Source organism: Accipiter gentilis, chromosome 16 (assembly GCF_929443795.1).
Source record: "Accipiter gentilis chromosome 16, bAccGen1.1, whole genome shotgun sequence".
Lineage (NCBI taxonomy): Eukaryota > Metazoa > Chordata > Aves > Accipitriformes > Accipitridae > Astur > Astur gentilis.
The window spans coordinates 7,962,140-7,977,304 of NC_064895.1; the positions used below are offsets into that span (position 1 = coordinate 7,962,140).

At 38.5% G+C, this 15,165-nt stretch overlaps 1 protein-coding gene across 2 annotated transcripts in view; it reads right to left on the reverse strand.

Annotated features, from left to right (window-relative positions):
• Nucleotides 1-15,165, reverse strand: part of DLGAP2 (DLG associated protein 2) — a 478,161-nt gene that overhangs the window by 21,716 nt on the left and 441,280 nt on the right. The window contains exon 9 of one of the 2 annotated variants that reach the window (XM_049818620.1): nucleotides 7,558-7,910. In XM_049818620.1, the coding sequence (XP_049674577.1) occupies nucleotides 7,558-7,910 (353 nt within the window). The remainder of the gene's footprint in view (nucleotides 1-7,557; nucleotides 7,911-15,165) is intronic. The other variant, XM_049818621.1, reaches the window with a different exon arrangement.

Consider the following 15,165-nt stretch of genomic DNA (forward strand, 5'->3'; position numbering starts at 1 on the left):
TTGGACTGGGTCCAAGGAAAGGAGCAACATCATTACTTTCACCTGTGGGATTATTGATCAAGATCCTTGAACTTGTTCAGATGAACTGCAGCTGCAGATGATGGTGTCAGTGATGCAGGCATAGGCTCCACGGCATTACAAGCCTGAAGGTTTGACAAGGGCAAAGAGGTTTGTGCGTGGCCAGGCTGATGAAGCTGAGCAGATGAGAACACAGGATTCATCAGGGCCTTCTGCTCACTCCCATGGTTCAGCGTGGAGGGACAGGACACTGTGTGCCAAACCAGACCTGAGCCGAAGCCAGGCAAAAGAAGCCAAGCTGACATCTTCCCATGTGTCAGTCTTTGCCTTCCGTTCCTTCTAAAGCACCACACTTCTCTCATAGAGTGATATCCTTAGGATGGCCATTTCTATATCCTATCCTCCTTGGAACCTACTGAATGAGTCCTGGGGTATGAAGTGGAGGCCAGATTGCTAGACATGGGAATAGGCTAGGGAAGGTCAATGGTATCATACTTGCTGGGCTAACATACAGCTAGTAACTCTGTGGAGGTGAGCAATGGTCAATGGAGTGACAAGAGATTTTTGCCTTCCCTGAGGATGTCTCAGCAGCTCACACATAGGGCTGTTGGAAACATGATGGTCTAAAGCTATAAAAAAGGAAAGGTCCCTACGGAGAACATCAGTTTGGCCAATTAATGTTGTTGGAACAAAGCAAGCAGACTGGCAACATATGCTTTTCTTCCATATTGCGTATCAAAAGCATATCTGTTTTTGCCAACTACATTGTTTGGTTTAGTCACAGACAGCATGTCTTCTTCTGAACTGTTTCTCATGTGTGGAGGTAGATTTCCCTTTTATATTTTGGATGGGCTGGTATCTTTCAACTGATGCAACACATTGAGAAGAAGTCTTTTTCATCTACCTGTTTTCAAGTGCTTTCTTGTTGGTATTTCACCTAGAAGTATATCCTGAATAATTTGTCCAATATGCAATAAATGCAGGCATAAATGAAGTAATTTGCTCTAAAATTTTATTCAAAACAAAATTAGCAGGAAAATGATGGCCCAGGTATCAAAATAAAAATAACATTAGTTACCTCTAAATATAAAGTCTTGCCAAATTATCCTTCCCTCCAGCTTGCCAAGGCTGACACTGACTAAATGACCTGGTGATTGCCTTCATATTTTAATGCTTTCATTTCCTCACTGTGCCTTGTAACAGCAGGAAAATGCCATTTTTTTGTGTGTGTGTGCGCAATCTAGGATTGCAAATATTGTAACAACCAACAAAAAAATAGATCTGGAAAATGGAGGCAAATGACAACACAACTAAAAGTGGGAAATAACAAAATGATTTGCACTCACAAAGAAACAAATGAACAAATAAATTGCATTTCTGAATGACAGGTATTATAAAGACTCCTGCCAGAAGACAGCAGGAAACCCTTTGGATTTAATCAGATTGGCCAGGCTAGATTCAAATGAGCAGAGGAGAAAAAGTAGTATGTTCAGTTTGATTGTGTGGCTCCTGAAGCTTAAATAAGTCTTAATAAATCTGTTGTTATTCTCCATGATTCATTATTGTTTTAATACTTGCATGACTTCTAAAAGCCTTAATATTTGCAAATTGGCCCACAATCTCAGTAAAGCAAAATTATATGACAAATTATATGTCTATCTGGTTATGAGAAAGTCTCACACAGAAGAGGAAACAAAAAAATAGCCAGACACTGACCAAAAGCAGAAGAAAGAAGCGGAGTAGATCTAATATAGCAGGTCATCGTCCTCTCTCCTTGCAATCAAAGAACTAAAACTTCTTTAAAAATTTGGCACTTTTTGCCATGAAAAATGTTGTTTTATGGGCTTATAGTATGCCTATAAGGCTTATAATGTTAATACTAAATGTAATGGTGCATTTTGAGATTATTTTTATCTTATTTATCTTACCTTTCACAAAGGCATAACACTCCCCTCTGCATTTTTTGCTGCCAATACAAGGAGCAGACAATGCTATGAATCCTCTCTGTAATAAGTCACTGCTGACCAATCCAGCTCAATATTTGAAAACTAAGTATTAGATACTGGCATTGACTTGGTAATTAATGATCCACAAGTAAATTGTACTTATACAAAATTATTTGAATAAATGCAAATCACTATTGCAAATAACTTGCTTGTTATAATCAATCTTGGTTTGTTTATAGGCACTCATTCTAGAGAAGGATGCATGAACTGACTAAATTATTCCTTCCAGGTATTTACTAAGCTTTTTTAGCTGATAATTTTAACCATTGAAAAGCAACCTTTATTTCTGTATTAAAGTATTATTCTGCTCTTAAACATAAGCACTGCAACATAATGTTGTAGTGTCCTAAAAATTCCAGTCTAAGCTTCTATGCATACTGTCTCGAAGGGAGGCTTGAAGTTAATGTATTCAATGCATAGGAAAACAGATTTTAACCTGGTGTCTTTCACTTCTTTCTCGTAAGCATCAGTAATAAGAGTCCTTCAGGCCACATTATCTCTCCCCATGCAACTTCACTGCCCTCAATGGGTTTTCACTGCTGGAACCAATTTGTTCTATAATTAGAATTTAATAATCTCTCTGATGATGCACAGGAAGAGGAATAATTCACCTTTCCTCTCTTGCATAGGCTTCTCAGTGATAACGAGTAGAAAAGGGAAGAAAACACTACATTTGACACTAGATCAAGTACATGTAATTGTGAATGCAGATAACCATTCTTAGGCACAGGGAGATCTCACTTGTATGCAGTGACTTCAAGGTAGGAAAAATACTTCAAATAAAACTACAGTACTAACTACTACTGCTTTCCTTAACTGATGAAATATTTTATCAGCCAAAAAACATATACTCTTTCAAAATAATTTTTAGAAACCCACCAAACTAAACCTACACTTTCATGCCTGAATGATTTTTTGTGCCTCACCACAGGGCTCCATCTTGTTACTCCACTACTTCCCTACAGAACATCTGGACTACTTAAATAAGTTATGTGGCACACTAAGTGCTAATTACCACAGGAATATCCTACCATGGGTTGAAAACTTCTGCTGGTCTTTTAAGAAAGCACTTTTTGCTAAAAATGCATGCCAGAGTTTAGAAACAGAATTCATGTCAAGCTAACATGAGCTAGCAACACCAAAATAATGCACACAGCAGTGGTTGCTTATAACTTTTTTGGTGCATTTAATGCAGTGTCAAATTGTTCTGAACCAACAAATATTCTGCAAGGCAGCAGTCTGTGTCTTCCCCACTTTGAATGGTTCGTTATGTTAGATGGCAGTTAAGAAAAGGAGCAAGAGTAATTTGTGAAAAGAGTAAAAATTAGATGGCTTTAAAAGAACCATAACTTTGTTTTAACTACAATTCCAACTGCTAAGCTTTTTGACAAGTGAGGAGGTCAAAATGCAAGCACTGGCTGGGAACTCTGCTCACCAGCTAAGCCTGTGAATTTTGATTCATCTCTCTGTCTCTCAACTCTAAAGGCCATGGAAGCGTTATCAAAACTTTCACTGGCTCCTGCAGGCCAAGGACTTCACACGCTTGTCTCACAAAAGCCGAGTCCGACAGTGATTTTAAGAGGAGAATGAACAATGCTTACCTCTAAAACTTTGGATCACTTATGATCCAAAGACCAGTGTAATCACTGAATATTTCTTTTGATTGCTATGTATACACTGAAGTAGAGCACTGACAAGGATGGTATAACCTAAACTATACAAAGAAAATGTAAATGCTCATCCAAGTAGAGTATGCCATGTGGGTACAAAATGCTTTGCCTTATAGGGAAATTCCAGTTTGAGACTGCAGCGTTTCTTGAACAAAGTTTTTACAATACGATGTTAATAATTTAATTAAATATATATATAAACATTATGCAGAAGATCCCCTTCTGACACAAAAAATTAAGCAGGTGAGTTATTGCACTAATCCTCCTGAATACAGCTTTCGATTTATAAGAACTATTTGTTTAATGAAGGTTCTGGAGATTAAAAAAAAACCGAGATATTTTGAAGCATGCTCTCCTGACAATAAATGAAGATGACAGAGTCCATTCTCTACGCTACAATTAGTGCTCTTCTCCAAAAATACTCTCATGAATCAGCCTCCACACTTACAAAATTTGTTTCCATCTCTTCTAATTCTGGGGTTTCTGTTCATTTTGAGATGCCTTGATGTCTTTTAAATAGAGAGGAAACAAAGGACTGCATGTTTTGAAATACTTGAAATAAATAAGGAGCAACTTCTTGACATGTGTTCTCATATATTTTACAATCCAAATGCTTTTAATACGAAATGGTTTACAACTAGAGCAGGTTTTGAATGTTAATCATTCACATATATACAAGGGTGTGTGAAAGAGCAAGGAAGATCCCCGAAAATATATTAGCAATAACCTTGTTCTTGACTTAGTGGTTGTTTTACTCTAGACAATCTCTACCCTCCATTTTAATCCAAATACTTTGATTAGTCTTCTTCCGTCATGATAGAAGACAGACATGAAGGTAGCTACATTACTGTATTACTGAACTTTTATTCTTTTATATATATATGTTCTTATGAATGCTGACTAAATTTTTAATCTCAGAATCAGTATTTTGCAATTTGTTTGAATTTAGGAATCAATATTTTTTTCCAGTGCCTACCGATACATCTGACAATATTCCTCTTGATTTAAATATGACAGTGAAAAAAACCCAACCCACCCAACAGCTATTTTCTGGAAAAGCTTTGTTTCTGAAGCTTTTTTGTTCAAAATTCCTATCTGGAACAGGGCTAACATACCGTGAGATGGGTTACCGTATCTGTGCTGTTCTCTGTCCCTGCAGATGGGGTGCTACTGCTCTTCATACTAAGTCCAACGCTCCCCTAAGAGCTCAGGCTCCCCGTGCATGAGAATACCAATCCTATGGCACGTGCCTGGTACACCAGGACTTTTAAAAAGGACTTCTATTCTTTACATGTACGCTACACAAATCAAGTATACTCAAAGACATGGGAGCCCTAGGCTGGGTCCACACTAGTTCCACATGCAGAAGCATCGCTGGTCATTCTTTATCTTTGCGCTTCTCTGCTCCTGTATGAAGCTCTGTTGGCAAGAATTCTCATGCCAATGTGTTAAAGGAATGAAACATTTAAAAAATGCACAAATTAACCATCCTGATAGCAAATTAATTAATGCAAATAAATGCAAATTCAATGCATTACCCTGGCATGGCATGCTAATGAGAAAACAAGTCATTTAGTCAATCAAGGAAATATGCAAATAAAACCCATCCTTTTCTAAGGTGCTTTGATGCAGAAGTCTAGAAGAAATTAAATAATTCGACTGTATTTTGGGGGCATAAATTACTATTTATGTAGTTTGCAATAAGAATATTCCATCCTCTGTTTTTATTCCTTATAAACCTGGCAACAGAAATACAAGAAAATCCATTTTCAGCTTAGAAATGCTGCAGGAAGGTATTTTTCACACTAATGTGAAGTTTGAAACTTACTGCAGAAAAAACCGCAAACAACTAAAATGTACTTTCAGGATACTGTGTCGAGGGTAATTTTGCAGTTTCAACCTTATCTAATGCCAAATGGTACAACCAAGCAGTTTGTACTTCTCAAAAGATAACAAACAGCTCATCCTTCCAAGACCTGCTGTTGCAAACAGTATTTGCCTTTTTCAGCGTGGACACTTGAGGACCACGATTATGGGCCAAGCGTCACATGACAAGTTGCTACAGAAGATCTGCTGCCTCCATGGAAATCATTGCACAGATGTTTTTGTGGATTATAAACACATATTATTAAACACACCAGATACCAAGGAGGGTCAGAGCCCAGTGAAAAGTACTGGTCATCACCTGCAGTAAGAAACAGGATCAAGTGATGTAATCAAAGTTTCAGAATTAATTGCTGAAATACCAGGACTGACTGAAGCAAGACACTAACGTTGTTAAATACCACTGTGCACAGCTGCTGTAAAGAAGAGATAAGAACAACACTAGATACTATTCCTTTCTGAAGAGAAACTTTCAGGTTAGGGGCTAAAAGGTACCAAAAATTACTTGCTGCTCCTTTGAGATTTCCACTGTTATCTGCTAAGCCCCTTCTAAGAACAATTTAGGATACACTAATTACTTTGTAAAACATTTGAAAAGTAGCCATCTGAATATTTTACTATTGCTGTTTTACTATTGCTGCATCTAAAGAAGCAGAAGCAAATACTTTTATGTCGAGAAGTGGACAAGCAGCTTGCTGGCAAAGCCTATGCCTTCCCATTAGTCTAATACATTGTGGAACAGCGAAATTATACCACGCTAAGATGTTAAACAGCGAAGTTAAATCAGTAGCTGTGACATGCTTAACCCAAATACTTTTCTCTGATTGTATTTTGAAATTAATGGAAATGGAATTACTACTTTAAAAAGAAAATAATACACTTCCTAGTAGATGAACAGTCACTCACTGGGCTTTGTTACATGGACTATTACCTTCTCAAGCTCTATGTTGCTGTCTCCACGATACCTGTAACTATGCCAAAATACACGGCATTTCCTCTATAGTTGGTCTGGCCAGAGGAGAGATTTTTAAGAACAGAAGTGAACCTAGCAATGTAAAAGGGAATATTCACACACTTAAAAATTATATATGTGTCTAAGTAACAGCAGAACAGAAGCCTAAATTTTCCTCTACTCCTGTGTCTCAAAGGGCTTTGCATTCTTTGCAAGTTCAACTTTCCGATTTTTATTAGTACTTGGTATTTCCTGGAGATTTAAACAAATGGCCATTGCTATCTATAGAGCTTCCCATTTAGTAGAAGGAATAGAGTTCCGAATTTGCATTTGGAATCGTCTTATTTCATTCACCTGAAACAACACAACATAACTGAGGTTTCCACAGCCTGACAGACATTTTGTCAGGCAAAATAAACATTCAATTTTTTTGTGGAAAAATGGAGGAATGCTCAAAGTCTGTGCTTATTAATGTTATTTCATTACTCGCCATCTATAATTATGCTGTATCTACACCAGCACATTTCTTTCTCTTCCTTGGTACTTTCTTCCCAGCACAACTAAAAATAAGGGCGCGGGGGGGGGGGAGGGGGGGGAGCTTTTTTAGGTTGAATAACTTGAAGATCCAGCAGCATTAGACATTTTCCAAGGTCAAAAGAGAAAGATAATGGAAAAAATAGTCAAGCATTTTAAAGCTGGTGTAATTCTATAAAAAGGACTGTGAATTCATGGAGGGAAGGAGATGAACATGCTGTTCACCTGTAGCTCTGCAGTATAATTTTCATATCAAGTGTTAATGACAGGGAACCTCCCTAGAGATTTATTCATTCATTTTTTTCCAGGTACAGCATATTAGCCAAAGACTTTTCTGCACAGCCACGTTGCCATGATGTGAATTACAATTAACGCTAAGCAGCCAGGGGTTGTTTGTTAGATTATTAGAGCCAGTGAAGCTGAATGACTCATTCTATGCTATTTACAGAAAGAAGGCAAGCAATTCATCACGGAGCAGATGTTAATGATAGGCTACCTGGATCCCTATAGAGGAACGTCGACTCTTAAGAAACTCCTCTGCTTTTGTCACTAAAATGGCCTTGTCGCTGGTTCGTATCGAGGTGCTCTGGCTCTCGGACGCGTGGCGTTGCGCGGCCGCGGTTTCCAAGGCGAGATTCATGGCCTTGTTACTGTCCAAACTGTCGGTGGAGTTGTACATCCCTCGCCCGTCCTGCGGCCACGGGGAAATCCTCTGAGTCCGGCTGTCGTGATATGCATCCTGGGTGGATTCTGTGCTGCTCTGTGCTGTGACTGAGATCAGTGGCTTGGAAGTGGTACGAGGGGGTACCGGTGGTGGTGTTTTTTTGTAACTGGTGTAAGTTACAGCTACGGAAGGAATTAAAAAAAAAAAAGAAAAGAAAAAAAAAAAAGAAAAAGAGAAATCAAGATTAATCTGATGGCAACTTCACAACAGAAATCACCTTAACCTTAAGATTATGCTAATGAAGATGGTGCAACATAGTGCTCGTTGTGAACCTCACTATTAGCTGAAAGTGTCTCTCAGAGTCAGATGGGTTTCCACAGCAACATTTTGTTTCAACTAGGAAGCAAGGGGTGGAAATCGGAGTCCCAGATTACGGTGAAGATGAAAGAGGGTTAGTGAGGATTTGTGTGTGTTAAGACCTGTGCTGGGTAGGTACACACTGGGGCTTCTGAGGTTGTTTCCACATGGGGTAAAGCTGATAAGAGAAATAAAGGAAGATTTTTTTTTTTTTCCTCTTGTTATCATCTGAACTGTGGGCACTCAGTGTATTAAGAAAGTAGCATCAATATACTGGAACAAAATATTATTCAGAAACTTCTACTTCACAGTATGCTACACGTTAACTTTTAAAAATATTTCCAGGTTGTACTGGCTGGAATTAGGCAAGACTGGCTACTTACACAAGAAGCATATGTTTTAAAATATCCACAATACAGTGAATAGAAGGAAATTCCAGGCACTCAAAACCTGTTACAATATATGCAAAGCTACTAGATACTTGGACAACAAGAAAAACTACAAGTAATACCAAAAGCACTGACTTTTTATCTATTATCCTGCAGTAAACCTTAAATCCTTAGAACACGCATTGAAGGAGGATATACTTAAATGCAGAGAATATGGAAATATAAATGTAAAAATGGGTCTAAACCACTGGGAGAACTGGATATATATAAGCAGAACTAAGAGTTTTGGTCTGATGAGCAGAGCAGGTCTGAGGCTGGTTTAACATAGATTCTGTCTTGCAGCAAAAGGCTGAGTAAAACACGCAAGAAAGCTCTACAGATGCAGAATTGTGCCCATACTGCTTCCTTACAAAATTTTAGAGATTTCATAGAGATAGATATTTAGTCATTAATATCACACAGCTGAATTTTCTAATTGTCTAAGCCCACTATACTTTTTTAGGTACTAATAAGAGCATTTCTGTTATGGAATTGTTTTTTTCCCCAAAGCACATATCATCATAATTCATAAAATTAGCAACTGATACAAAAATGCATCATAGTATAGCTTTCCGTACTCCTGTACAGGAAAATCAAGTCCAATTAATTTCTTGTATAGTTGCAGGAAGATAAAGAAAATTATTGTGTTTTCCCATATCAATAATGCAGAAATAGCACAATGCATACATGCAAAGACCAGGAGAATGGTTTGCCTTTTTCTGATGTTGTTAAATGCATTGGACATTGCAACAGTGACTCGGGAAACCTTGGAATTGGGGTTACTTGAGTCCAAAAAGGATCCTACAAGAGTTCCTCTTCCCATTATACAAATATGGGCTGATGAGCAATGAAGTCAGGAAGAGGTCCTCTCCCATCGTGCTTTTTGATATGAGGTTATGTTGCAGCTCTCTGGAGACAAGAGACCAGTTTAGGAACTTGCTCATACCTGGGACTGCTGAGCCTGTAGCGCCAGGCTAGCCTATGGGAATAGTGAGCCCAGAGAAAAAACTAGTGTTAGATTTTGATTTTTGGTAATCATAAATAAAAGGGTGATCATAAATAAAAGAAAGTGAGGCAGAGCTAGAAAGTGAAAAACCTTCATTTGAAGCACGTTTTGAATTACTACTGATGCTGCTCAATTTTGGTAGAGATTTAAGGAGAGTCTTGCTCTGAGCTAAATTGCTCTAACAGAGTGAAACGTGGAAACATGCTCTTCAGATTCCGAGACTGTGTGCTTTTTTTGAAGTGCTGTTTTGTTGTCCTGTCGCCAATCTTATCTCCTGTCAGTTTTGTAACCAGCAGTTAAGAAGAAAGAAAAACCCAACATTTTTCAGACGCTTTAGGGAATACAGAAAGTTCACAAAACAAGGGAGAGGCTGTAAAGCTTGGAAATTAAGACAGTGTCTTATAAGCTCAAGCAGTGGCTCCAGGGAATGTTTCCACTAAGGGAGTTGCCATAATACTGCTCCCCCACCTTTCACCCTGCAAATGTAGGTGCAAGTGTTCAAAGTGCTGGAAAACATTAGAAATAGAGACAATGGGGTGAAACAGGGTGAGAGAAATCCAGAACAGGAAGCTATTTTTACCTGTAACATAAGACAGGTTATCACCATTATAACTAATTTACTGTTTTTTACTGTCTGTCTTCCCACAGAAGAATAGCAGTGGATAATGAAACATATGGTAAATGTGATAATGAAACATCACAAGCAAGTATATCCCTACTACTCAGGCAGCAGATCAGTTCTCGGTCTAATGAATATAAATGTTAAACTTCTGTTGCAACCCTTCACAGCTAACTTAATCTTCATTTACATTTCTAAAACCGAAAAATTCTCCTTGTGGCAAAACCAAAACAGTCACTTGCTTTTTTTTTTTTTCCTTCCCCTTTTTTTTTTTCCCCCTGGGATTGAATATTTTATTCTGGAAATGTCTGATTGTTTCGGTGGAGTGACATGTCTTAAAGCCATCAAGTATTACAGTTACTGCAGTATGCTGGCAAGCATTTGATCATGAGCTCTGAACAGGAATTAAAAAACCCACAGATGTTCAACAAGGAGAAGAAAATAGGAGAAAGACTGAAAGTTCGTGAGGAACTGGCTACTATATACAGTGAAATATGGCAGGAAGAAATCCGATTAACTTCTAAGCTACAGTCACAGAGATCAAATGTTGAGCAGGGAATAAAAAAATCCATCTCTACACATTTAATGAGTTCATATCTGGAACAACAGTTTCAGAGCCACAGAAATCTGGGACTAATTGGAGACTGTAACAAAATCAGGTAAGAGGATGGAGGCGTGAATTTGTGAGGCAAATCTTGCCACCCAATTCTATTTGCTTTAATCACTCAAGCGGTTCTAGTGAAGTAAATGGGATAACTTAGATGAATAATGTGACCAAGACTTGTCTTAGATAAACTTGGTATGTGTTGTTGACTTAAGAGATGACTACATAATAGATTAGGGGCTTGTTAAATGAGAAAAGGAACCCTGTAATCCATAGTTTACTGTTCATGCTTAGGTCTCTGATAAATAAGTATTGGCTTAAGGTCTGAACCAGGAAATTTTATGTCACTTTCAAATTATTTTTCCATTAATTATTACATCTGTGAATGTTCCTGTTATCAGCGGTAATGTCTTTTTCTATCAATCGTGTCTAATTCTAGGCCCTAGCAGTCGTACATACCACGTATTATATATAGGAAGAAACATTGCCTTTTTCTAACAGAAAATGAACTTCCTTTTCATTTATGATCCCCTTCTTATGCTAATGGACAGGAGCTCCTGTCAGCTTTGCATCATTTGCTGCTTTACAAATTTTATTGGCCGTAGTGGTTATTAGCTCAAAGTAAGCATGTAAAACCTCCTCAGCGCTGCTTCATATCTTCCCCATTTTTTGATCCATCATTCTACAAACTCCAGAGCTGTGGTAGGTAGGTTTTGCCGTCCCCGCGGGGAGGGCTGGTGCTGGGTACCCAGCGCTGGCCAAGGACGGTGCCCAAGTAACTCCATCCAGTATGACTTTAGACTGATTTAAGTTGTGGGCTTCAGCAGAATCAGAGATGTGCTTTGTGTTTTGACCTATAAAACATCAATCCTGCAGAATCCTCTGTTGTTTCTGTGGCTCGCAGAAGATGACCAAAGATTTCTGATTTCTTCAGTTTTTAGAGTAGTTTTAGTGTGCCGGGCCCTCCTGATTATTTCTTGCACCAGTCCTGCTGCTGAGCAAAGAGACTTAAGCAAAGTAAAAGCAACAGCCTTCTGCCATGCTGTTAATCAACTTGTAAAATCTATAGCTGCTCTGAAATGCAAAGAAAAAGAAAGTAGATGGCACAAGCGGTAAATCTATCTTTTTAATGTTTAAATTAAACACAGAAGGAATTATGAAAAAGAAGCTAAAATTTTCCTTCCAGTTGTATTCAAAGGCTATCTTAATATAGAAAGCTGAATTTATTTTTTGCCTTTTTTAATAAAGCAGGAAAAATATTTTTTTCTGCTTATAAGATACAGTCTCTCTCCATCTGTTAGCTTACGATCATCAACCAAAAATTATAAAAATGGTAAAAACCTGTTCTAATCCTAAACTGTATGGGTATTTCAGACTTCCATTTGGATTAAAGTATTAACTGTTCAGGTACTTGCCCCACTTCAACATAAACATGTGCAATCGGCTCCACTGGATTTTCCTTTAAGGAAGGACATTTGTCCAGAAATGGAGAGAAGACAAAATGGTTCTGTGCTTCATAGTGGGCTAGACTAAACAATGATGAAAACCAGGGATAAATTGTTTAGGAGAAAGGAGCAGGTAGCAATGCAGCATAACATGCATTACTTTGTCACTCGGGTAGGAAAAAGTGTAGCACATCAATTCGGTTTTGTAAGGGTCATTGCCTTTATGTAAAGACTGCAGAGCCCATTTATGCCAGCTCCAGTTATCTTCTCCTAACTTGACTTACTTGCATTTGACACCTGAACTGCCAGATGACCCCCACGTATACAAGATGGCCTATCAGGGCTGAATTGGCCCACAGGTGGCTATAAGTGACCTGTTCTGTAAACCGCATTAATTTCTTTTATGTGCTTTGTGATCCTGGCTGGGAAGCACCAGAGTCAGAACCAGAGTATCGGGCATTATGGAAATATTGCAGAGTAATCAGGAAGACAATCCCAGCACTGAAGAACTGGCAATCTGATGGTTTGAACACATACAATAGAAATCCAAGGAAAGTTTCCCGATAATGCATAATTAAAAGGATATTTTCTTTTTTATTTAATTGATATGCCTGGAAGAATATCCCTCTTAATCTACACTGCATTTGACTAAACTTGCTTAAGGTTACTGTTGCCACAGTCATAGAAGTGTCAGTTACTCTGCTCACACTGCAGGGCCAACACGGTTCGTCCTAGAAATAAAATGATTAAAATAATTCAATTTAGGTATAACTTCAAGTTGTCCATAGAGATTCACAAGACAAAAGGCAGAAGGAGAGATGTGATATATTTGATGGAATATCAGTGGCCGTAGGTGACATTGAGAACACCTTGCAAAAGGCAGCCTTTTAATAAATCACTGCTGTTGGTCCATTTGCAAGATAGAGTCACCTGAGGGGTTTTCACAAATCAATATACCCACTAAGCACTTAGTCAAAATAACATTACTTAGGCTGAGATCACAAAGTTAACTGGATGATGAATTTACATGGAAGCACCATCAATTAAAGGCAACAGTTGTCCCTTATGACACACAGCAGGAGTAAACTGGATTTTCTGTTTTGTAAGGAGGTTTATTCAGAAGGAGGATAATGACTCTGCAGGGAGCGCGGAGCTGCCCTGAAGGCAGAGCTCCGGGGGGCATGTTGCCGCAGGCAGGCAGGGTTCTGAGGGACCACAGGACCCAGAGAAACACCGTGCAGACTCCCACGCTGACGCTAGATCTTCCGCTTTGCACAGGGATGGTGAATGCTAACCCTGAAACCATTTCAGAAGAGGAAAAAGAGACCTTGTCATAATGAAAGGCCACAATTAAATCCAGTCCTGTATAAAAAGGGTACGCAGTTATTGGTATAGTCTTTCGACCATCATGGAAACTGTTCTAGCCAAGGGTTTTTACGGTCCCAGCTAACACGGCTGTCCTTGAAATGCCCTGAAATCTCTTCACTATGCTCCATCATGGTCATCAGGACCTCTGAGCTACTCTTAAAATAAAAATGGATGGATGCATGCATAACAGTTACTTCTCAAAACAAAGAATGATGGACATTAAAAGACCATTAAGAAATCAAAGAGGACTTTCGAGAAAAAAAATCTCAGCCACTAAAAGACTTTATTTCCCACAAAAAGAATGAACTCTGATGATTTTTCTAGCAAGCCATGGATGTAAAAAATAAGAATACAAGTCCCTATTTAAAAGACAGGATGTTGGACACATCTTTTTATATATGCCTCTTGCCAACTTCCATTATACTCTGGTCTCCAATGCCAAACATAATTAAAAGGAGACTGTAGTGTCAAACAGGCCAGTTTAATTTTTACAAAGCAAATCTGGCTTTTCCTAAAGTAAAATTCTGAAATGTTAGAAAGGGGTTTCCTTCTTGGATCAGTAATACCTTTAAAGTTCATTCATAACAAGATGATTTAGAAATGCTTAGATTTGACATGTGTAGCCTCTGGCTACTCAATTAAGAAAAAGTGATCAGCTAGAATGAGGGGAAAAGGTTACGGTAAATTACTCTGTTTGGATCCAATCTGCCGTTTTCGATGTGTGCCATCAGTGGCCACCTCAGAGACCTACACCGGTGATTTGGGGTCTACTTTTTCTTTTCAATACTGGAGTAGTATGTGCTCAGATTCTGCACAGAAAAAGAAATGTTTTGCTCCACTACCTGACCATAGGCAGTGCTAACTGAATGTAAATGCAAGTCCTTCAAAGTACTTCTCAAACACACCTACTCTGCACTTAAATTGAAACATCAGCTGTACGTGAGTGTAGGGCAGGTGAGGAAGACACATCACATTCTCATACAGTCCGGGCTCCTCCAGCCCTTTTCTTTGCTGCTCCCTGGATAGGTCCACACCTTTGCTTGCTGCTCTGCTAGTGAAAGATCCTGTCATTTCTGAGGGCTTTCTCCATTTGTAAGGTAATGAGAGCAGTTTTTTGAACTGTAACGATATTCAAACCTTGAAAAATAGTCATTAAAAACAGTCATACTGTGCTTGAAATTCAAGACAGAATTTTGTTTTAAATTAAGTTAATTATTTTAATCGAATCTTGGATCGATTTCCCTCAAACACAATCAGAGAGATACTTATGCTATTAACCTATCTTCCTGCGTCTTCCCTTTTCTCATTCAGCCCTCCCCCCCCCCCAATGAATCTTAGCCAGTAAAGGGACCAGGCACTTTCTCAGTAGAGAGAATCTTTCTGAGCTTGGATATCCATGAAAAGAACCCTGCTTCTTGCTTTCCAGATTAAGCAGTAAGAAACAGTGATATATTCACAGTGATATTTTTGTGTGAGATTTTCTTGGAAAGACTGCTTACACTCAAATGAGTTTTATCAGCACAGTTTATATGACGGGCTGCATTTTATTTAAACTTCATAACCCAAAGCATTGTCTGGGTGGTAGGTATCTATAACTTCTTAACCCTTTT